Genomic DNA, 23,787 nt, shown 5'->3' on the forward strand with positions numbered 1-23,787 from the left:
GGAGAAGAGTTCAGTTCAGTCCAGAAAGACTCGTGGGTGGCAGAGCGGGTGAGTTTGGCTGCGGACTGCCCACACAACCTCCTCCCTCACTCCCTCCTTCTGGCAGGGTCCATTTCCTGCTCCTGTGGGCTTCCGCCATTCCGCCAAAATCTTTGCGGGTAAAACTACCCTGTCTGTACTTTTAAGAAGTCCAGAACTCCTCTCACAAACACTGACTTTCGGCTCAATCGGTACACAGATCTAGAGCCAGCAGGGCCACACCCCCACCGGGTCTCCGCCCTCAGCCTCCGGCTGTGCCTGCGCAGCTGCGGAGGGTGTCACGTGCTAGGCTCGGGCGTGAAACCTGCGTGGCCATGTTGATTTTTGGCGGCGCTGACTAGGGGAAGGGAGACGGCCCTAGACTAGCTGCTTGGAGTTCCGGCTTCTAGGCGCAAGTGCGGAAGTGCGCTGGCCCCGAGAGTGACTGGTTTCCGGCCAGTGGTGCGGCGCCGGCTGTCCGGAGACGTGTAACGGACAGTGAGCTGCAGTCATGGCCGAAAGGAAGTCTAACGGCGGCACCTCCACCTCCTCGTCTAGCACTAACTTACTTTTCTCCTCCTCGGCCACGGAGTTCAGCTTCAACGTGCCCTTCATCCCAGTCACCCAAGCGGCCGCTTCCCCGGCCTCCCTGCTCTTGCCCGGAGGTAGTAAGGGGAGGGCGGTCCCGTGTGCGACGAGGCGGGCGGGGGTCAGAAGGTGACGAGGGTTAGGGGAGAGTCTTTCCTTCTGCCTCAATTAAATCTCTGGGTGACTTGGCAGGACATTCAGAGACTTAAGTGGGCCAGGGGCTTTGAGATTTGGGGGGGTTGGGGGGAGAGCCGATAATGAGGCTTGCTCTTCGTCACAGGAACCTCTTTTCCGAGTTGTCCAGAGTGCTGGACACTAGTGCACTAGCATTCCGCGAATCTTTGTTGAACACCTATTGGTGTCCGCTGGCAGTGAATGCGGATAAATTAGACAGTGGCCCTCCTAGAATACAGTAGACTGTGTCCTGCTAGGAGACTCCTAGGTTACAATATAGCTTATCTCCTAGATTACAGCAAGCTATTTCCTAAGATGAACGAACAGTGGTGGTCCTCTCCTAGGATACACTAGGCTGTCTCCTACTAGGATGCTGCTGGAATACAGTAGAATATCTCCTAGGATATCTCCTAGAATAGACAGTGTTCCTCTTCTAGGATAGATACAATATTTGTGAAGTAGAGGTATAGAATGCATTTCTCATTTTAAAAGACAGTCCATCACTTCTTCTAAGAAGCTTCTTTCTTGTTCTCTTAGGCCCCCATTCCTATGTGCACCCTAACTTTTTTCCTATTTGTATTATTGTCTAGGGAGATTGCTTTTTCATGACTACGTGATACAGCATGGTGTTTAGGTGCACTGACTGACTGTGCTTCAGTCCTGGCCCTGCAAGTAACTTACTGTGGGACCATAGGCATGTTACTTACCTCTCTGTGCTTCAGCTTCTTCTCTATATGTAGAGCCTTGTAGAATGCAATAAGGGCATTCATTTTTGTAAAGCACTAATTATAGTGCTTTACTGGCACATAGTGTGATATAGTGTTTGTGAAACAAATATGTCTACTTCTCTATTTGGACTGTGGGCTTCTTGAAGTTTGTAGCTGCAACTTAATTATCTATTTATTTCCAGGATCTTGTTTGGTGCCTAGTACATAGATCCTCATTAGATGCTGAATTTTTTTTTCCGGGGAGTAACTTATTGTTGCTTGGAGGACTAAGGAAAGCTCATGGACAGGTGAAGAGAGGCATATTCGAAGCAGCTGTACAGGAATGTTCTTCTTCCCTTGTTATGTTTCTTCTTGGTGCTTTATTACTGCCTGACGTGTACACATATTTGCTTATTCTGCCCCACAAGCATTAGGCTCATGAAAGCAAGAACCTAGTTTTATTCACTGTTATATCCCCACTGCCTAGTACTGTGCCTGATATGAAGTAGACCAATTATTCAGTAGATACGTGTTGAATGAATGAAAGAACAGGTATCTGGAACACATATGTCTCATTTTGACAATGCAGTTTAGGCATTGCTGTCTTTGGTTAAGAACCAGCGTGGCTGGAACAGAACACTGTGGAAGGATGCAGGAATAAATAAGGTCATACTGGGGCTTTCATATCATTCCCTGCTTCATTAATGTTGTTTGGTTCATGTTCATTTTCCTTGTTATATAGTATTTGGTTTGTGTGTGTCACTATCAATTAATGCTAAACATTTTCATTGATAAGTACAGGATTACTATACCTTCTTTAGAACTTTTGTTTCTTGGACAGAGAGCTTACCTTTTTGTGAGAATAGTAATAGTTTTTAGAGCTAAAATTGTTTAGCAAGTATTTTTTCACCTCTCTAAAATATTTAGTAGTTTGAGACCCATTCAGAGAATTTCTAGAGACAAAAGAACCCATCTTCTGGAAGCAACAGTCAATCATATCAGTGAAAGAGACACATAGGAAGCAATTTCATACATTCAGCAAAAATGGATTGAGCAGCTTCTGTTTGTGAGGCCTGTTCCAGATGTTAGGAAGACACAGAAGAGCAGATAGCTCTGCCCTCAATGACCGTACGTTGTTTATATGTATATGAGTACCCATCTGTGTAAACAATCAGGATACAGGTTTAGAACAGTTAGAAAGAGGGATTGGCTGCTGTGAACTCTTTGGGTCTCAGCTGGCTGAGTGCGAAGCGGATGTTCCTTAGGCCTTCTGGGCCTCATAGAGGACTTACTCATTGAGATGAGAGTTGAAGGGTACATGGAAATGAGGGAGTCTGGAGAGATAGGCATATGTATAAGGTCTGGAGGTGTGAGAAAATTAGCAGATTTGGCACGAGTTGGTGGTGGGTGGAATGGGACAAGGATGAACCTCTCCCTTCTCCCTGGTCCCTTCTTTTCCTTTTCTCCTCGCTCCTCACTCCCCGCCCCAGTAGATCTCTGTGACTAGAGTCTGCCCAGGGGAGTGGCTCCTGTGGTCTGTGGACCTCATACACCATACTCAAGAGTTTGTAGTTTGTCCTGTGGGGTATGAGGGAGCCTCTGAAGGATTTTAAACAAGGCAGCAAAATTAGAGGTGTGTTTCATAAAGACTGGAGTTTCCTCTTGTTGCACTGGGTAAAGACTGACTGCAGCAAGAGTGGTTATCCTGGAGGCCATGGTAAGAGGCAGGCAGGAGCAGAGGGCAGTCTAGTCCAGGTCAGCCACATTGAGTATGAAGAGCAGGAGCAAATGCAACAGATTTTTAGACTGTACAGTTGTATGGACTTAGAGACTCCACAGAAGGCCAGACCATCAGCTCTGCAGCACAGAGGTCCATTCTTGTGCAGTTTTAGCTCCAAGACTGAGCTCTGTGCCTGGCACATAGTGGATCCTGTATAAGTATATCCTGAATTAATATTTGAATGATTAAGAGTATCAGAGGGAGAAAAGAGTCTGAGAGACTTGAGATTTCTGGTTTGAATGTCTGGTTGCGTGCTGGCAAACATCTATTGAGATAGTAAGATATATACAAAGGAGCACGGGGTACTTAAGATAATAAATTCAGTTTTAGGCTTATTGAGTTTGAGGTATATATATGGTTGAGTTTGCCAAAAGTATTGAGGAAGTAACTGGAAAATAGATTCCAGAACAGTTGAGAACAGTCTGGGTTTGAGACAGAGTTGGGAGTGTCACAAGTATACAAGTACCCATTAAAGTTATGGCTCTAGATGTTGTATGTATCCATAGGAAATTATAAAGTGGTCTTGAGGTGAGGGTGGCAGTATGTGGACATCAGCATTTCATTTATAATTGATGCTAATCAGAAAAAAGTTTCTTGGACCAGGTCGATTTCAAGTTTTCTTTTTTTCTTTCTTTTTGAGTCAGAATCTAATTCTGTCACCCAGGCTGGAGTGCAGTGGCTTGCTCATGGCCACTGCAGCCTCTACCTACTGGGCTCAGGTGATCCTTCTGCCTCTGCCTTCCAAGTAGCTGGAATTACAGGCGCACACCACCACGCCCATCTAATTTTTTGATTTATTGTAGAGAGGAGGTCTTGCCAAATCGCCCAGGCTGGTCTCGAACCAGTGGGCTGAGGCAATCCTTTTGCCTCAGCCTCCCAAAGTGCTGGGATTATAGACTTGAGCCACTGCGCCTAGCCTTCAGATTTTCTTAAAAGATGAAAGATACCATTGAGGTTTGTTTTTGTTTTTTTTTTTCTCCTTTTCATGCTTTTAATCATTGAGAATTGAACTAAGAAATAAAGATCTGTCCAGGTGAGGATCAGGGACCTGAAAAGAGGGGTGGGAACTGGAGATATAGCAGAGAACTGGAATGATCCAAGCAGACAAAGGGCCTTGTGTAGGAAGTGATATTTCATTTTTAGTTACAAAGACACAAGTGAGAGGAGTATTTTGAACTGTGGAGCATCTTAAATTGATGGGTGTGAATTGTAGTGGGAGCAACCTAGAAGCTCAAGCCAGAATCTCTGTGAGCCCCATGGCTTCCTTCAGCAGAGATCAAGAAGGAGCCCAGAGTTTGGAACTCTTTGGCAGGTCTCCAAGGCCAGGACCAAAGTGTGCCTGTGTACTAAGAGTGGCTCCACCCCTCTCCTTGCAAGAAGATAAGAGGGAATGAGACAGGAACAGGAAAGATGAGGAGCAGGAAGATGAAGAAAAGCTTACACGTTAAGGACTCATAAAAGTTTAGTAAACAGGAATGAGATGGACTTTTGAGGTGATGTAGAGGAAAAGTACTTTTCTTTTTTATGTTTATTTATTTATTTATTTTTTTGAGTTGTTCTCACTCTGTCACTCAGGCTGGAGTGCAGTGGCATAATCACAGCTCAAGGCAGCCTCAAACTCCTGGGCTTAAGCGATCCTCCAGCCTCCTGAGTATCTGGGGCTACACGTGTGTGCCACTGTGCCTGGCTAATATTTTTATTTTTATTTTTTATATACATGAATTCTCATTATGTTGCCTAGGCTGGTCTCGAACTCCTGGGCTTAAGCAATCCTTCTGTCTCGGCCTCTCAAAGTAGTGGGATTACAGACATGACCATTGCATCTGGACTGAAAGTGCTTTTATTTTACAGCTTGGTAGTAGAAGAGAAAATTTAAAAAAAAATTTTTATTTTAAAGATGTGGGGTTCAGTTCAGGGTTAGGTATACAAATGTTCATTATGCAGGTAACCTTGTTGATGAGGTGTGCCCTCCCTCCCCTGGCAGATTCCCACCACTGCCAATCCCTTTCTTATAGTATTATGATAGTTGTTCAAGGTCCGCTTATGAGTGAGAACATGTGGTACTGAGTTCTTTGTTTCTGTGATAGATCACTCAGTATTATAGCCTCTAAGTCCATCTAAGTTGCTGTGACAGAAGAGAAATTATTTGGAGTTATTAACATACATAGTGAAGATCAAGTTTGACAAAGAGAAGTGAAGAGAACTTCCCTTGGTTAGAAAGTTACTTTTCTAGCATTTTGATGTTCTGTAATGATATGAGACCATGATACTGCGTGATGTTAGGGATAGCAATTCATGGTTGACCTACTTTGCCTTGGAACTACAAATACCACGTGTTCATTTGTACAATAAGTGCTTTGTAGGTAAGAGCACTGACACACCCCTTCTTGTCAACAGAGTTAATAGCTGCACTTTAGTTTTTTGTCATCACTGTAGAAATAAAATGATATGTATTTGGGTAGTGGAATAACATTTGAATTATTTCTTACCAAAAAAATTACAAATAATATATACAGATAGTATAGATTTTTTCCAAATATAAGTGTATGTTTATGAAATAAATAATAAATAAGTCTTATACTAATTTAAAGAGTATGGAAGGGTAAATACCAAAGTGTTAAGAATGTGAACAGTGATAGTCTCTGGGAGGTGGGCTTATGAATGAATTATAATTTTTCCCTCCTTTGTTTTTTCTTACTCGTATTTTCTAGTTTTTCATTTCAAAGAAACTAAGTTTTCAAAGAAAAAAAGAAAAAAGTTTTTTTTTTCTGTACTATAGAAAAAAATGTTTGAGTAGCAAATTAAGAGTTCCAATTTCTACCTCTTTCTTATAGAATAATATCTACAGAATGATAGAATGCCCTTTAAAACATTTGCCCTCTGGTTCTGTTTCAGAGGATTCCACCGATGTTGGTGAGGAGGACAGCTTCCTTGGTCAGACTTCTATTCACACTTCTACCCCACAGACATTTAGTTACTTCTCTCAGGTATCAAACAGTAGTGATCCTTTTGGGAATATTGGACAGTCACCATTAACAACTGCAGCAACGTCGGTTGGACAGTCAGCATTCTCCAAGCCCACAACTGCTCTCCCTTTTACAACTGGATCCCAAGATGTGTCGAATCCATTTTCATCATCCATTTCAATGGCTCAGCACGGTGCTCCACCTTCCTCAATGATGGGAATAAATACTTACCTACCTTCTCAGCCTAGTAGTCTCCCTCCTTTAAATTTTGGGAGTCCACCTCAAGCAGCCCCTCAACCAGGGTATAATCCGTATCGCCATACCCCTGGCAGCAGCAGAGCTAATCCTTACATTGCACCACCCCAGCTGCAGCAGTGCCAGATACCAGGACCTCCTGCTCACCCTCTACCTCCTGGACCCCCTGTTAAAATGTACCAGATTCCTCCAGGATCTTTGCCTCCGGTATGGTTTTTATGTCCTACTTATTCACTCTAATTTTTTTTCTCTCGTTCTCACTTTAGCCTGTGTTTTAAAAGCATTGCATGGGGCAACCCCTTTGGGTCCCCTCCCACTGAGGGAGCTTCTCTGTTCTCTCAATAAATAAATAAAAAACAAAAATAAAAAAACATTGCACATTTTATAATTGATATGACGACAAGTTATTTTCAGAGGGTATCCTTTGTAAGCTACATGAGTAAACATTCTTTTAAAGGTAGCTCAATGGATGACTCATATTTTACAATATATTACTGATTTTTTGAAGTGGTAATTGATTTTAATGAGTTAGCTACATACCAGTACTTTCAGATTTTAGTGTATGAAACCAGTAATAAGTATCATCTAGAGACATGAGAATTGACACAATTATTGTCTTAACAGAGTGCCAGTTTATCATCTTTTAATTACACTGATCATCCAAAACACTCCGGGGACTAAAATGGATTACTCTGGTAATTTTTTTATTTTTATGGAGTTTGAATCTATATAGTCAAATTCTATCTTAAGGGGAGATAATGGAATAACATTTGCACGATGTAAATTTTATGAAATACCCTTATGTTTTTCCCCAACTAATTGTTCAATTGTCTTCCAAAGAGAAATCAACTGAATAAAAAAAGCTGGGGGAACTGGGCAGGGCACGGTGGCTCACATCTATAATCCCAGCCCTTTGGGAGGCTGAAGCAAGAGGACTGCTTGAGCCCAAGAGTTTGAGACCAGCCTGGGCAACAGAGTGAGACCTCTTGTCAGCAAAAAATAAAAAAGCCAGACTTGGTGGCATGTGCTTCTAGTCCCAGCTACTTAGGAGGCTGAGGTGCAAGGATCACCTGAGCCCAGGAGATTGAGTCTGCAGTGAGCCGTGATTGTGCCCCCTGCACTCCATCCAGGGCAACAGAGCGAGATGTCTCAAAATTAAACAAATTTTTTTTTAAATAGGGAAATGAGCTGGGTGTGGTGGCATGTGTCTGTAGTTCCAGCTGCTTGGAAAACTGAGGTGGAAGGATTGCCTAAGCCCAGTAGGTCGAGGCTGCAGTAGCCGTGGGCGTGCTACTACACTCCAGTTTTGGTGACAAGAGTGAGACTCTAACTCAGAAATAAATAAAAATAGGGAATCTCTCATTGTGTCAGAGATAGCAATGTTGTGATCAGAGTGTAACCTAACTTCCCTCTTGGAGATAGAGAATGGACTCTGTTTTGTCATTTAATTTAAACCATACCTATATACAAACTTTTGACAATGTTAGATTTCAGCATATTAGAAAGTAACCAGAGTGACCTGCCTGGGCAGCGAGACCTCATCTCTGCAATAAATAAAAAAATCAGCCGGACGTAGTAGCGTGCGCCTGTAATTCCGGCTACTTGGAAGGCTGGGGGGTAAGGATCGCCGGAGCCCAGCAGGACGAGGCTGCGGTGGCCGGGAGTGGCCATTGCACTCCAGTCTGGGCGACAGTGTGAGACTCCAACTCAAAAAAAAAAAAAAAGAAAGTAACCAGATTCATAATATGTATAATAGGTTAGTATTTTTGCTAACTGTAGAAAACTAATTCTAGTTTGCTGATCAAAATTTTTTTTTGAATCAGCGTCTTACTTTGTCGCCCAGGCTGGAGTGCAGTGGCATGCTCATGGCCACCGCAGCCTCGAGCTGCTGGGCTCAGGCAATCCTTCTGCCTCAACCTTCCAAGTAGCTGGAACTACAGGTGTTTACCACCACACCCGACTATTTTTTTTTTTTAATTTTAAATTACAAATTTTAAGAAATGAATCGGGCACAGTGGTTTACATCTGTAATCCCAGAACTTTGGGAGACTGAGGCAGGAGGATATCTTGAGACCAGGAGTTTGAGATAAGCCTGGGCAATATAGAGAGACCCTGTCTCTACAAAAAATTTAAAAATACTGGACATGGTAGTGTGTCTGCAGTACTAGTGACTTGGGAGGTTGAGGTGGGAAGATCCCTTGAGCTTAGAAGTTTGAAGTTATAGTGAGTTAAGATTGTCCCACTGCACTCCAGTTTGGATAACAGCAGGACCCTATCTCCAAACAAACAAACAAAAAAACAAAAATAAAAATTTCAAATTTAAAGAAAAGTTGCAAAAATAAAAATAGCTCAAAGAACACTCCTGTATCTTTTACCCAGGTTTACCTGTCATTAACATTTTTTCCCATTTGTTTTTTAATTTGTGCATGTGCACATGCTCGTATGTTTGAGCCCTCCTCTCTCCCTTCCTTTCCTCTTCTCCCCTCCCCCTCTCCTCCATCCCACTCTCTTCCTCTTCTACTGTCTCCTCTTCTTTCCTTCTTGTCTCTATGTATGCAGTTTTGGGGAAATATTTGAAGATCAGTTAAATACTTTGTGTGATTCTTTACTCTTGAATACTTTAGTGTGTATTTCCTAAGGAAAAAAATATTGTTTTACAGAGCCACAATATATCTGTCAACTTCAGTAAATCCCATGTTGATATAACACTTTAAAGTGACTTAACTAAAATATTTTAAAATAATTGTATTCTAATTTAATTTTTTTGAGTCAGGGTCTAACTCACTCACTGCATCCTTGACCTCCTGGGCTCTGGGATCCTTATGCTCCAGCCTCCCCAGTAGCTGGGACTATAGGTATACACCACCACACTTGGCTAATTTTTTTGATTTTTTTTTTTTTGTATAGATAGAATCTTGCTATGCTGCCTAGGCTGGTCTCAAACTTCTAGGCCCAAGCAATTCTTCTGCCTTGGCCTTCCAAAGTACTGGGTTTACAGGCATGAAATGCTGTGCTGGCGTGATATTAAAAGAATTTTTACTGTAGAAAACTTGAGAAGTGCAGAGTTACCAAATTAATAAAAATTTTCTGTAGATAACTACTATTTTCAATTTGTTGTATGTCTTCATTATCTTTTTTCTAGGCAAGCATCATATAGTACATGTGGTTTTTATAATCTGTCTTGTGAACATATTTTAGATGTTGATTTTTTTCTAAAACATTTTAATGGTTTTAGAGAATCTAGCACTTGAATGAAATATAATTTATTTAGTCAGGATTCTTTTAGGTATTAAGATTATTTCTAGTGGTTTTCTATTATAAATAACCCTTTGGGCCAAGTGCAGTGGTTCATGCCTGTAGTCCCAGTACTTTGGGAGACTGAGATGGGAGGATTGCTTCAGCCCAGGAGTTCAAGACAAGCCTGGGCAACATAGAGAGACTTTGTCTCTACAAAAAAGATAAAAATTAGCTGGACATGGTAGTGCATGCCCGTAGTCCCAGCTACTTGTGAGGCTGAAGTGGAAGGATCACCTGAGCCCAGGAGATCAAGGCTGTGGTGAGCCTGGTCGTGCCACTGTACTCTGTCTACCCTGGGTGACAGAGTGAGACTACAACTTCAAAAAATAAAAATAAAATAAATAACTTTTTGGTGTACATCTTTGTGGTTTTTACTTGCTTTTGTAATTACATCTTTAGGATAAATTCTTAGAGATAGGATGGTGAGTCAAGGAATATGCACATTTTGAAGATTACATAAATCATGGGAGATTTATTGCTAGACTGATTTTTGTAAAGGTGTTAGTTTACTTTCCCATTGGTGTGAGAAAGTTTAGTTTACTTTGCAGCTGATTTTGGGTTTTATTAGATTAAGACATTTTTTAACTGCTTTGGGGCCTAGTTATTACACTAAATAATTGTCCAGAAATGTGTGTAGGATGATTATCACTAATCAGTTTGGGTCTGAAGCATATACAAAGTTGTTCTTCTAGACAAGTATGATAGTCTTAACTTTGCTGTCTCTTTCAGAATCCTCCTTCAATGCAGCCACCAACACATCAGCAGGTACTTGCTAGACCTGGGGTTCCACCTGTGCAGGTGCCACCTCCTTTTTTACTTCAAAACCAATATGAACCTGTTCAGCCCCACTGGTTTTACTGCAAAGAGGTAGAATATAAACAACTATGGATGCCTTTCAGTGTGTTTGATTCTTTGAATCTTGAAGAAATCTATAATTCAGGTAAGTACTGGTCATACATCATTCATACCTGATTTTAGGATGAGAAGAAATTGAGTATTTGTCCATGGTCTCCTTTTTTGTGAATGTCAAATTTCTTAATCCTTTTAGACCCCACCAGACTCTGTACCTTAGGGTGGTAATAGTAATATAGGTCCTGAGTTACTGAGCAAGGTATTAGAAGAAATGTTTTAATAATTTCCTTCTTTGTTTATAGATGTTTTAAATTAGAGAAGTTGAGTAGTTTATATAATCCAGGTTTCAATTTTTCTATTTCCCTTATTCATCTGTAGTTATGGGGACATTTTCTGGAGATACTCTGTAGTTATAAAGCATTTACTGGAGATGCTCTGAAAAAAGGGTTCTATGGTCCAATGAGTTTTGGAAATGATGCTTACTACCTCTGCCTCTTGGGAAAGATGGTGCACAGGACTGTTATAAGGCTCTGAGAGGTTCAGCAGTGTAGAAATGTTTCTTTGTTTATCTCGATGTTATATGATCTTGGGACTTAAAGAACACCTATTAATGTCCTTTAGAAACATGCTCCATGGAGTAGTGCTGCACATAGACATTATTGCTTTGATTTAGAAAAATGTACCTGTTATTTGCATTATTTTATGTTCATGTTTTTACAGTTGCCTTGGCTATTTCTTATGACTTAAGAAGAGTCATAATTTTGAGTATCAGCGATTAATCCTAAAGTTCTATTTTTAAGTAAAAATGAGCTTAGTTATTTGTCTGTAAGAATTGACTGATCACCATATTTATTATTCATTATTTTAAAATATGTCTTGTTACAGTTGGGTAAAGTGTTGATTTTGTTCTCTAGTCCAGCCAGACCCTGAAAGTGTGGTTCTAGGCACAGACGGGGGGCGCTATGATGTTTATCTTTATGACCGAATGAGGAAAGCCGTGTATTGGGAGGAGGAGCCAGCTGAAGTGAGACGCTGTACTTGGTTTTACAAGGGGGACACAGATAGCAGATTTATTCCCTATACAGAGGAGTTCAGTGAAAAACTAGAGGTATGAGTGCTTTATTTCTTTATGCTTTTCTTTAAAAACTGTAGGCCCTGTAAACATTGGAGCCTCATGTAACACCACTCACAGCAGAACTGACTTTATTTACAAGATGTCTTGATGTTGTTTGCAAAAAAGATTGCTTTTTAAGTGGTGCCATCATTCATGAGGTACTAATCATGTCATTCGTATCTAAAGATAGAATATGTTTTTCAGAGGCACATCACATATCTAATAAGGTGCTTGTATTAAACCTTCGGTAAAACTTAGGCTGCTGGGATTTGTTGTTGACATGCTGAGCAGCATATGGACATTTTCAAATTGATAGTAAAAGGCAAGCCTTTAATTCATGAAACTAACCTCTAATTTGTGAAAATAAACAGAATTGGAAGAAGTGTCATGAAACTTATTAACTGGCTTCAAGAAATTATAGATTTCTTCAAGAAATTAGGTGGTTAATGTTGTTTTATATAATTGTGTTAATTTGTTGTGATAATTTTACTCAAGAGTTGAGTGTTAGGTATTTGAAATACATTAAATGAATTGTTACATATATGGGAAATGAGATTTAGAACACCTCAGTTAACTTTTCAAATGCTAGTGTTGTTTAATCAACACTAACATTAATATAAAAAGGGTCTCTAAAATGTAATTCATCCCTAGATTCTTTTTCTTTTCTTTTTTTGTTTTTAGTCAGGATCTTACTCAGTCACCCAGGCTGGATTGTTGTGGCATGATCACAGGTCATAGCAGCCTCAACCTCATGGGCTTAAGTGATCCTTTAGCACAAGTAGCTGGGACTGACTACACATGCACACCATCATGCCTAGCTATTTTAAAACATCTTTTTATAGAGATGAGGTCTTGCTATGTTGCCTAGCTTGGTCTTGAACTACTGGGCTTAAGCAATCCTTATGCCTTGGTCTCCCAAAGTGCTGGCATTACAGGCATGAGCCTCCATGCCCGACCCTAGATTCATGTTGTGAATAACTTCAATAAGAACTATATGTTTTGTTCTTAGGAACTGACAATTCAAGTGTAACTATTATTAAATTTTTTTTCTTGAGGAACATATCATTAATAGAAGTAAAAATTTAATCATGATCTTTTCTTTCAAATCAAACTCTACACTAATTATAAGAGAAGACATCAAATTAATTTTGTCTTTGGAAATACCAAATATCAGGAGGCACAAATCTCTTTTTAAAAATTTTTTAATTTTAAAGATGTGGGGTACAATTCAGGATTAGGTATACAAGTGGTCATCGTATAAGTAAAGTTTGGGCCTCCCTTTGGTCCCCACTTTGCCTGACCAACCTCTTAAAAGATAATTTTAGTTATTTGAATAAGGACTAAAATGTGTAAAAGAATGTGATATCTATAGCTTAATTTTAAACCTAAATAAATAATAAACAAAGATATACTATGATTTGGGGTACCTTTGGCCTCAAAGCCATAATGTCCCAAGGTTAAATGGTTAGTCTTATTATTTTGAAACTGAAATATACATTTTCAAGTCTAAGCAGTATCCGAAAATATACCCTTTACCTTAACTGTATTTGATTATATATGGGTGACATAGACTTTGAGGGTAGAAGAGCTATCTATGTACTGACCTTCTGAACAGCACATGACTGTCTTAACCTAGGGACACCTTAGCTTTTTTTCAGACTCTTCCAGGAAACACACCAGATCAGAGAGGAGACAGAGGAGGTTAGGAAGTGAGAAAGCCAATGACAGAGAACCAGATGGTACATATTGCTTAGCATTGTATAGGTGGGCCTGTCCTGTCAGAGCACTAAGACAAAACAACAGAAGTATTGGAAACAAAACACTTTTAATATGATGAAGGTGTGATTGTGTATATGGACAATCAATAAACCCCTAGAACTAACATAAGCACTACTACAAGAGTTTAGCAAGTCTGTGGATTTAAAATCAACATATATGAGTTAGTCATATTCCCATATAATAGAAATAATTGATTAGAAACTATAGTAGAAAAAGGAGATAGAGATACTATTTATAGCACTGACAAAACTGTAGGCTATATAGGCAAAAAGCGTAAGAAAAGGTACATATGGAGAAAACCACAAAACAAAATTGAAGAACATAAAAGATGACTTCAAGAAATGGAACTAAATATTATGTTCATGCATATAGAACCTCAATGTCATAAAGATGTCAGTTATCCCAAATTATTTGATAAATTTTAGGTAATCCCAATCAAAATCTCATCAACATTTTTTTTTAGGTAAAATTTGCAAACTGCTCCAAAATTGTATATGGAAGATAAAAATGTGAAGGATAACCAAGACCATTTTGACAGATGACATATGAAATCCTTACCAAATCAGACTTATTATAAGGATAAAGATTGGCAGGGCTTGGTGGCTCAGCCTGTAATCCCAGCACTTTGGGAGGCCGAGGCAAGAGGATTGCCTGAGCCCGCGGGTTCGAGACCTGCCCGGAGACCTTGGCGAGACCCCGTCTCTAAAATAATAAAAAATTAGCTGGGCGTGGTAGTGCGTGCCTGTAGTTCCAGCTGCTTGGAAGGCTGAGGAGGGAGGATCTCCGGAGCCCAGCAGGTCGAGGCTGCGGTGGCCGGGAGTGTGCCACTGCCCTCCAGCCTGGGTGACAGAGTGAACTCCAACTCAAAAAAAAAAAAAAAAAGAAGGATAAAGATTGAAAAGGAATATTAAAAAGTGAAAATTCTGAAGATGGTGAAGCTTTATCTTTAACTATTTTTGTTTGTGGCCTAACTTTAGAAATGATAAACAAATATGTTTAAATTTTTTATTTTTTATTTTTATTTTTTGAGTTGGAGTCTCACTCTGTCACCCAGACTGGAGTGCAGTGGCCGTTCCCGACCACCGCAGCCTCGACCTGCTGGGCTCTGGAGATCCTTCTGCCTCAGCCTTCCGAGTAGCCGGAATTACAGGCGCGCGCTACCACGCCCAGCTGATTTTTTAATTTATTGTAGAGATGAGGTCTCGCCAAATTGCCCAGGCGGGTCTCGAACCCGCAGGCTCAGGCAATCCACTTACCTCAGCCTCCCAAGGTGCGGGATTACAGGCTGAGCCACCGAGCCCGGCTAAATTTTTTATTTTTTAAAGTAAAGAAGAGGCTCAAAAGTAAAGAAGGGCTGATGAAGATTTTGTTTTTGAGTCAGGGCCTCATTCTGTTGCCCAGGCTGGAGTGCAGTGGCACGCTCATAGCTCATTGTAACCTCAATCTCCTAGGCTTAGGTGATCCTTCCATCTCAACCTCCTGAGTAGCTGGGACTATAGACATGTGCCACCATGCCCTTCTAATTTTTTTTTTTTTTTTAAAGTCAAAGTCTCTATGTCCCAGCCTAGAGTGCAGTGGCACAATCATAGCCTCAAACTCCTAGTCTCAGGTGGTCCTTCTGTCTCAGGCTCCCAAGTGGCATGTGCTACCATACCCAGCTAAGTTTTTTCTAGATTTTTTTGTACAGACAAGGCCTTTCTTTGTTGCCCAGGCTGGTCTCAAACTCCTGACCTCAAAAGAGCCTCTCATCTTGGCCTCCCAAAGTGTTGGGATTACAGGTGGGAGCCACTGCACCAGCGTTTTTTTTTTTTGTAGAGACCAAGTCTTGCTATGTTGCCTAGGCTGGTCTGGAACTCTTGAGCTCAAGTAGTCCTCCCACCTCAGCCTCCTACAGTGCTGGGATTACAGGTGTGAGCCATCACATCCAGCCCAAGACTTCTATTTCAACATGATTGTCAAATAATTGCTGTATTATTGATTAAAAAAAGACTTTTTAACAGTGTTTACTTGTCAATTAAAAAATAAATGAGGAAAAAAATGCTTTGCACAATGGGTGTGCCAGTGGCTCCCTCTTACCTTGTGCTGAATTTCTCCCCAAAAGGCCATTTACTTTGTAGACATTTACTTTGTAGAAACCAGAAGAGTACAGTCAGCCCTCTGTATTCACAGGTTCTGCATCTACAGACTCAAGTGAACATTCTGAAAAAAATAACAATACAACAATAAATAGTACAAATAAAAATATTGCATAACAAATATTCACATAGTACTTATATTAGGTATTATGAGTAAGCTAGAGATAATTTAATGTATACAGGGAATGTATTAGGTTTTATGCAAAAACCGTGCTATTTTATATAAGGGACTTGAATGTCTGGGTATTTTTGTATTTGTGAAGAGTCCTGGAACCAATCCCCTGTGGATACCAATGAAAGACTATCTGGAGAAAGAGTAAGAAGATATTGAACAATTAAGATTTTGGAGTCAAAAAATGCTAGTTGGGAGTGAACCACGGCTATGCCATTGCTACTCCTCAGTAGTGTAATTTGTGCAACTGTGTACAGTACTTGAAAAATCTATTATGGATTGTATTGTCCCCCTCAATCCCCCAAATATGTCGAAGTACTAATCCCCAGTACCTCAGAATGCAACTTTGGAAATAGGGTCATTGCAGGTGTAATTAGTTAAAATGAAGTCATACTAGAAAGGGGGGGGCAAAGCCATTATGATTGGTGTCCTTATAAGAAGATAGCCGTATGAGGACAAACACACAGAGACAATATCATGTGACAATTGAAGGCAGCAGTTGGAGTTATGCTGCAAGCCAAGGAATGCCAGAGGTTACTGGCAACCACCAGAAGCTAGGAAAAGGCATGGGGGATCTCCTTACAGATTTGAGAGGAGCCATGGCCCTGCTTACACCCTGATTTTGGACTTAGAGCTCCAGAAGTATGGGGCAATGCATTTCTGTTTTAAGCCAGTCAGTTTGTAGTACATGTTATGGCAGCCCCAGTAGACTGTCTTAACCTTGATTTTCTATTCTGTATAATGGGGCTTATATTATTTAGGAGTGATTGAGAGTAATTACTTAAATGAGGTAATATTTGTAAGGTGATTTTTTTAAAAGTATGGTAACCAATCAGTAAGTGAGAGCTACTATAGTATTATTTTTATCACCATTATACAGTGGTTATTGTTTTCCTTCACGGTTTCTCTCAATATGATATAGATTTATCATGGTGGATTATATGTTGTTTCAATTATTGTAGGTTGAATATAAAAAAGCTGTAACTACGAATCAGTGGCACCGCAGATTAGAGTTTCCAAGTGGAGAGACTATTGTTATGCACAACCCAAAGGTAATGATGCTACTTAAGATATTAAAGTGTTAGGTTCATTTTAATAATGATTTTGCTGTGTGTGTTTGATAAACACACACATTTTTAGTAACTTCTACAGTGGGGACAAATGCACTGCTTTTAAAATAGTTTACTGTAGTTCACATTGCTCATGGAAACGAAAACAGTTTAAATTTAAATTTTTCTGATGTTTCTGTTTATTGTAACATGTTAACCAAAGTTTAATGTACACTATAGAAGCTGCTTGATAAATTTTTTCACTTGATCAGAGGTTAGCCAGCTTTTTCTTTTTTTTTTGAGTTGGAGTCTCACTCTGTCGCCCAGACTGGAGTGCAGTGGCCGCTCCCAGCCACCGCAGCCTCGACCTGCTGGGCTCCGGCGATCCTTCCGCCTCAGCCTTCCAAGTAGCTGGAACTACAGGTGCGCACAACCACGCCCGGCTAATTTTTGATTTATTGTAGAGATGAGGTCTCGCCAAGTTGCCCGGACGGGTCTTGAACCCGCGGATTCAGGCAATCCACTCACCTTGGCCTCCCAAAGCGCTGGGATTACAGGCTGAGCCACCTAGCCCGGCTAGCTTTTTCTATAATGGGCCAGAGAGTAAATATTTAAGGCTTTGCAGGCCGTGTGAACTCTGTTGCAGCTACCAACTTGGCAGCTAGTTGAAAGCAGCCAGAGGCAATATATAAACCAGTGAGTTTGATATTTATAATAAAACTTTATCTATAAAAAGAAATGATGGGGCATAGTTTACCTGGCCTTGATGATGGCTGCTTTAACCTTTCAGGCAAAAGTGTGTCCTTTTTATTTATATTGTCTCTATGAACTTTTATTGTTTTTTTTTTAAATACTGTTGTGTGAGGTGGCTTATGCCTGTAATCTTAACTCCCTGGGAGTCTGAGGTGGGAGGGTCACTTGAGGACAGGAGTTTGAGGCTGCAGTAAGTTATTATTGCACCATTGCACTCCAACCTAGGCAACAGAGAGAGACCGTTAATTAATGGTGTTCTAATTATTTTATTTACCATCCTTAATTGCTCTGAGTTCCGGATTTCTCACCTACAATATTTACCTCTGAGGGTCATGCACAGTCATGTTTTAGATGAAATGAGGTAATTTTTGCAAAAGTAGCTAGCATAGGGCTTGGCACACAGTACTTTATTTTATTTTATTTGCAATGGGGTCTCACTATATTACCCAGGCTGGTTTCAAACTCCTGCCATGAGCCACCACAACTGGCCAGCACACAGTACTTTGTAAGTGCGTTTTTTATTTATTTTCTGAATAGATTTTTTATTTTTACATAAAAATATAAAAGATAACAAAAATAACTCATAATCTTATCACTTCTATGGTTCTTTTTTTTTTTTCTTTTGAGTTGGAGTCTCACTCTTGTTGCCCAAACTGGAGTGCAGTGGCATGCTCACGTCCACCAAAGCCTCAACCTGCTGGGCTCAGGTGATCCTTCCACCTCAGCCTTCCAAGTAGCTGGAACTACACACGCATGCCACCATGCCTGGCTAGTTTTTATGATATATTGTAGAGACGAAGTCTCACCAAGTTGCCTGGACTGGTCTCGAACCCCTGGGCTCAGGCAATCCTCTCACCTCAGCCTCTGAAAGTACTGGGATCACAGGCTGAGCCACCACGTCTGACCTATAGTTCTTATTGATATTGAAATAAATAAAATTTAAAACATTCATATGCCAATAATATTTAAACAGTTTTATAAGGTGTTAAATGAAAACTAAAAAAGCCTCCTACCTCTGCCCTCCTTGTTTCTCCACTCAGCGGTAACCACTCTTAACCCTTTGCTTTGTTATACAAACAAATATTTTGCATACCATCAAGTATATATTCATTATTTTTATTTTTTAATTTTTTTGAGTTGGGGTCTCAGCCCATAGCCCAGGCTGGAGTATAGTGGCATGATCACAACTCACTGCAGCATTGACTTCCTGGGCTCAGGTGATCCTTCTGCCTCAACCTCTCAAGTAGCTGGTACTATAGGTACTCACCACCATGCCCTGGCTAACTTTCTGATTTTTTTTTTTTTGAGTTGGAGTCTTACTCTGTTGCCAGGCTGGAGTGTAGTGGCACGCTCATGGCCACTGCAGCCTCAACTTTCTGGGGCTCAGGTGATCCTTCCACCTCAACTTTCCAAGTAGCTGAAACTACAGGTGTGTGACATCGTGCCTGGCTGAGTTTTTGATTTATTGTGAAATGAGGTCCCACCAAGTTGCCCAAGCTGGTTTTGAACCCCTAGGCTCAGGCAATCCTATTGCCTCCGTCTCCCAAAGTGCTGAGATTACAGGTGTGAGCCACCGCACCTGACACTTTTTGACTTTTTGTAGAGACGAAGTCTTACTATTTTGCTAAAGACGGTCTTGAACTCCTGGACTCAAGTGATCCTCCTGCCTCAGCCTCCCAAGGTGCTTAGATTACAGAGGCATCCGACCTCATAGTTTTGTTTTGAGTTGGAGTCTCACTCTGTCGCTCAAACTGGAGTGCGGTGGCATGATCACAGCCACCTCAACCTGCTGGGCTCATATGTTCTTATTATTCTGACTCCACCTTTCAAGTAACTGGAACTACTGGCACACCCCACCACCACCCAGCTAAATTTTGGGTTTATTGTAGAGATGAGATCTCACCAAGTTGCCCATGCTGGTTTTGAGCCCATGGGCTCAGGCAATCCTCTCACCTCGGCCTCCCAAAGTGCTAGGATTATAGGTGTGAGCCACTGTGCCCAGCCCTCATTTTTTTTTTTTTAAGAAAAATGTTTGTATGGCATAAGGCTGAATTTAATAGTTGATTGAACTGAATAGATTTCCTAAAAAAGGATGAATTTTTTTGTCATTGGGCTTGAATTTATAAAAAATTGGAAATTTTGCCATTTAGAGGATTTTGTCTTACACGTTTTTATATGACAAAGACTTCCCAATTGCCGGTAGCTTGTCCTTGATATCCTATGTGTAAACCTGGAGTTTTATGTTACATTTTAAAATCAAGGTATACTACTTCTGGTTTAGTTGTGTGATTTTTCCAACATAAGTACTGGAAATAATGGTATTGATTTGCTTAATTTTGATGGTTAATGAACACTAGCAGGGCTTTTACATAATTGGTTTTGGGGGAACAATATTAATTTTGATTTATAAACTATCCATACTATGGAGTATAGTTTATTATGTATTAAAATAAATTACTTAGCCTGTAGTGAAAAAGAATTTGGTAATGAGCTTTGTTATAATCCCATTGTGTCTTGAAGGTTATTGTTCAGTTCCAGCCATCCTCAGTGCCAGATGAATGGGGGACCACACAAGATGGACAGACAAGGCCCAGGGTTGTAAAACGTGGTATCGATGATAGCCTTGATGAAATTCCTGATGGTGTGTATAGTTTGTTTAGGACTGAGGTCTTTTCAGTTCTTTGTCTATTTTAGCATAATTCTTTAGAATGATGTAAAAAGAAACACAGCTGTTAGGATCACCTGCCATAGCATGCAGAAATAAGCCAGTTTGACACATGTCTTTTTTATTACTTTTATATCTTTATTTTTATTGATATATATTGATTGTATATATTTATGGGGTACTGTGATATTTTAATACATGCATACAAGGTGTAAGATTGTATCAGGGTAATTAGGATATCTTTAAAATATTTATCATTTCTCTTGGGAACATTTCAAATCTTCTAGATATTTTGAAATATACAGTAAAATATTGTTAACGATAGTCATCCTACTGTGCTGTTAGACACAAGAACTTATTCCTTCTATTCCTTCTGTGTACCTATATTTTTGCATCCATTAACCAGCGGCTCTTTGTCCCCACCTCCTCCCAGCCCTTTCCAGCCTCTGGTAATCATCATTCTGCTCTCTACCTCCATGAAATCAACTTTTTTAGATTCTACGTATGATGGCTTTATTTTTAAATTTGGAATTCTATTGAAGATACACAAACTTCATAATGTAGATTCTAAAATATGTTTTATTGTGGAGAAGCACTTTGCTGTTTGGAACTAAGCTTTTGGCAACGATTTTGGCAACACTTTGGGCTTGTGTTTTCGTGCCTCACTGTTACTTGTGTTACTCTAGTGAGGGAGGTTGGCAGACTTTTTCCATAAAGGGCCAAATAGCAAGTATTTTAGGGTTTTCAGGGCATATGGACTCTGTTGCAATTACTCAGCTTTGCCATTGTAGTGTGAAAGCAGCTGTAGACTGTATGTAAGCAAATGGGTATAGCTGTGGTCCACTTAAAATTTGTAAAGTCAGCCGGGTTCGGTGGCTCAGCCTGTAACCCCGCGCCTTTGGGAGGCTGAGGTGAGTGGATTGCCTGAGCCTGTGGGTTCGAGACCCGCCTGGGCAGCGAGACCTCATCTCTACAATAAATCAAAAAATCAGCCGGGCGTGGTAGTGCATGCCTGTAATTCCAGCTCCTTGGAAGGCTGAGGCGAAAGGATCGCCGGAGCCCAGCAGGTCGAGGCTGCGGTGGCCGGGAGTGGCCACTGCACTCCAGTCTGGGCGACAGAGTGAGACTCCAACTCAAAAAAAAAAAAAAATTTGTAAAGTCAAGTAGTGGGTAGGATTTGGCCTGTGGACCATAGTTTGCCAACCCCTGCTCTAGTGTATGTGCTTTGGTTTCTCCTGTTATAGCATTTAAAAATGGATTTTATTTTGACAATTACATTTACTTCATGTTTGTTTCTCTGTCTTATAAAATTATGAAATAGGGCCAGTAGAGTGATTCATGCCTGTAATCCCAGCAATTTGGGAGATTGAAGCAGGAGGATTGCTTGAGAGCAGGAGTTCGAAACCAGCCTGGAAAACATAGTGAGACCTCGTCTCTACAAAAAAATCTAAAAATTAGCCCGTGTGATGGCATATGCCTGTAGTCCCAGCTACTTAGGAGGCTGTGGGCAGAAGAATGCTTGAGCACAGGAGTTCAAGGCTACTGTGAGCCATGATTGTGCTACTGCATTCCAGCCTGGATGACAGAGTGAGACCCCAACTCAAAAATAAAATTATAAAATAGGTACTCATATTATGAAATCTGAAGTAATTAGAATAGAAAAAAATAGATTTAACTTGAAGATGTTCCTGTAGTATTTATAAATTTAACAGATCAAAGGAAAGGGTTTTGGGAAAATATTTTAAAGTTTTTTGTTAGCAAACTGCTTCTTCATGTAGGACTTAGTGCCCTGGGGAATTTTGAAGCAATCCCAAGGGTCCAGAGCCTCATAAATGCACAAATGTTGGTCACATGCTGATAGCCTCTGGGAACAGAGAGCCTGCTTCCTCCACTATTGTTCTAGTTTGCTGTTTGCCAAGATGGACAAAGTGTTCTTCTAATCTGGTAGAGGATAATGAAGATTATTTGCTTGGAAATTCTGAGTTTCTTTCATACATTTGTGATGACCAAAGGGATATCTAGAATATTGCTGTTTAAGGCTGGGTGGCTTACACCTGTAATCACAGCACTTGAGGATCCCTTGAGGCCAAGAGTTCGAAACCAGCCTGGGCAACATAGTGAGACCCCCATCTCTACCCCAAAAAAAGCGTGTGTGTGTGTGTGTGTGTGTGTGTGTGTGTGTGTGTGTGTTGCCATTTAATTAAGAAAACCCAAATCAATTCTCATCTTTTGTGTATGTATGTATTTTTGTTTAGGGGAAATGCCTCAGGTTGACCATTTGGTGTTCATGGTGCATGGCATTGGACCTGTATGTGACTTGCGCTTTAGAAGCATTAATGAATGTGGTAAGTATTTTCTCATATTTTATTTCATGGGATGATCTGAGAGCTTACAGAAGAGCTTTTAAGTATTCATTTTTAGGATGGGTTCCAGCTGTATACTACTTGCTGAGGTGTGTAAGGGGTAATTTAAATGATCAATGGGAAGCATTAATTTGTACTTGATTTGATCTTATGACATACATAACTCATAAATTCCTAGACTGAAGAATTAAAAGGCGTCTTAATAATTTAGCCTTTCTGTCAGACAACTTCTGCCTGAGCACTTCCAGCAACTAGGAGCACCTGTGCATTGAGCTGATTTGTAGTGAGTTGAGCTGTGACACATTGTTTAATGGAACCATGAATCTGCCTGATTGATGTAAATTTTTGAAGTTTTATTTTTATGTCTGTATAATAACAGTACATATTTACTGAATACTTGGTATGTGCCGAGTATCTTGCATGTGTCATTTAACCCTCCCAGATAGGCCTTTGGGGCATAGGTGCTATCACTGTTATCCTCACTATTAGGTGAGGACCTGAGGCTCAGGGCGAGTGACGCTCTCCCTTATCACAGTCAGTAGGTCTGGGAGCCCAGAGCCTATAGCAGATAGTTTGATTCCAGAGTTTTTACCCATGGTACCCTGCTGCTTCCCAGTAGTGGGAGTTAGATTAATGTTTCCCAGGCATTTATACATTTGTCTAAAATAATGGAAAGTTAAAAACAGCTTCCTAAAGGTTGATTAGTCTTTTTTTTTTTTTTACTGATTTTTTTTCTTTTAAAAAATGTATCTTTATGTTATAAAAAATGCTGACATATTTGAGACAATTGTAACTAACTGTCAAGCTAGGACAATTAATTTAATTTATCTTCCCTGATTTTTTTTTTTTTTGAAGTGGATGATTTTAGGGTGGTTTCTCTCAAATTGCTGCAGACACATTTTAAGAAATCTTTAGATGATGGGAAGATAAGCAGAGTGGAGTTCCTTCCAGTCCACTGGCATAGTTCCTTGGGTGGGGATGCCACAGGTGTTGACAGGTTTGTGGATTTCGATGACTTTTCAAATTAGTCAAATTTAAAGTCAAAATTTAAACCATAATATGAAATAGTGTATTGTGACTTCAACACATATGTTTTAAAAAATTATATACTTGCTCTGCA

The 23,787-nt window shown here is 40.2% G+C and overlaps 1 protein-coding gene across 1 annotated transcript in view; it reads left to right on the forward strand.

Moving 5' to 3' along the window:
- Positions 1-310: 310 nt before the first annotated feature.
- Positions 311-23,787, forward strand: part of SEC23IP (SEC23 interacting protein) — a 48,886-nt gene continuing 25,409 nt past the window's right edge. Inside the window, exons 1-8 of the mRNA XM_008064255.2 lie at positions 311-683; positions 6,163-6,695; positions 10,515-10,725; positions 11,552-11,745; positions 16,800-16,889; positions 20,160-20,280; positions 22,560-22,649; positions 23,523-23,664. Of these exons, the coding sequence (XP_008062446.1) occupies positions 530-683; positions 6,163-6,695; positions 10,515-10,725; positions 11,552-11,745; positions 16,800-16,889; positions 20,160-20,280; positions 22,560-22,649; positions 23,523-23,664 (1,535 nt within the window). The 5' untranslated portion in view covers positions 311-529. The remainder of the gene's footprint in view (positions 684-6,162; positions 6,696-10,514; positions 10,726-11,551; positions 11,746-16,799; positions 16,890-20,159; positions 20,281-22,559; positions 22,650-23,522; positions 23,665-23,787) is intronic.

This window comes from Carlito syrichta, unplaced genomic scaffold (assembly GCF_000164805.1).
Source record: "Carlito syrichta isolate Samal-C Ts95f unplaced genomic scaffold, Tarsius_syrichta-2.0.1 Scaffold307245, whole genome shotgun sequence".
NCBI lineage: Eukaryota > Metazoa > Chordata > Mammalia > Primates > Tarsiidae > Carlito > Carlito syrichta.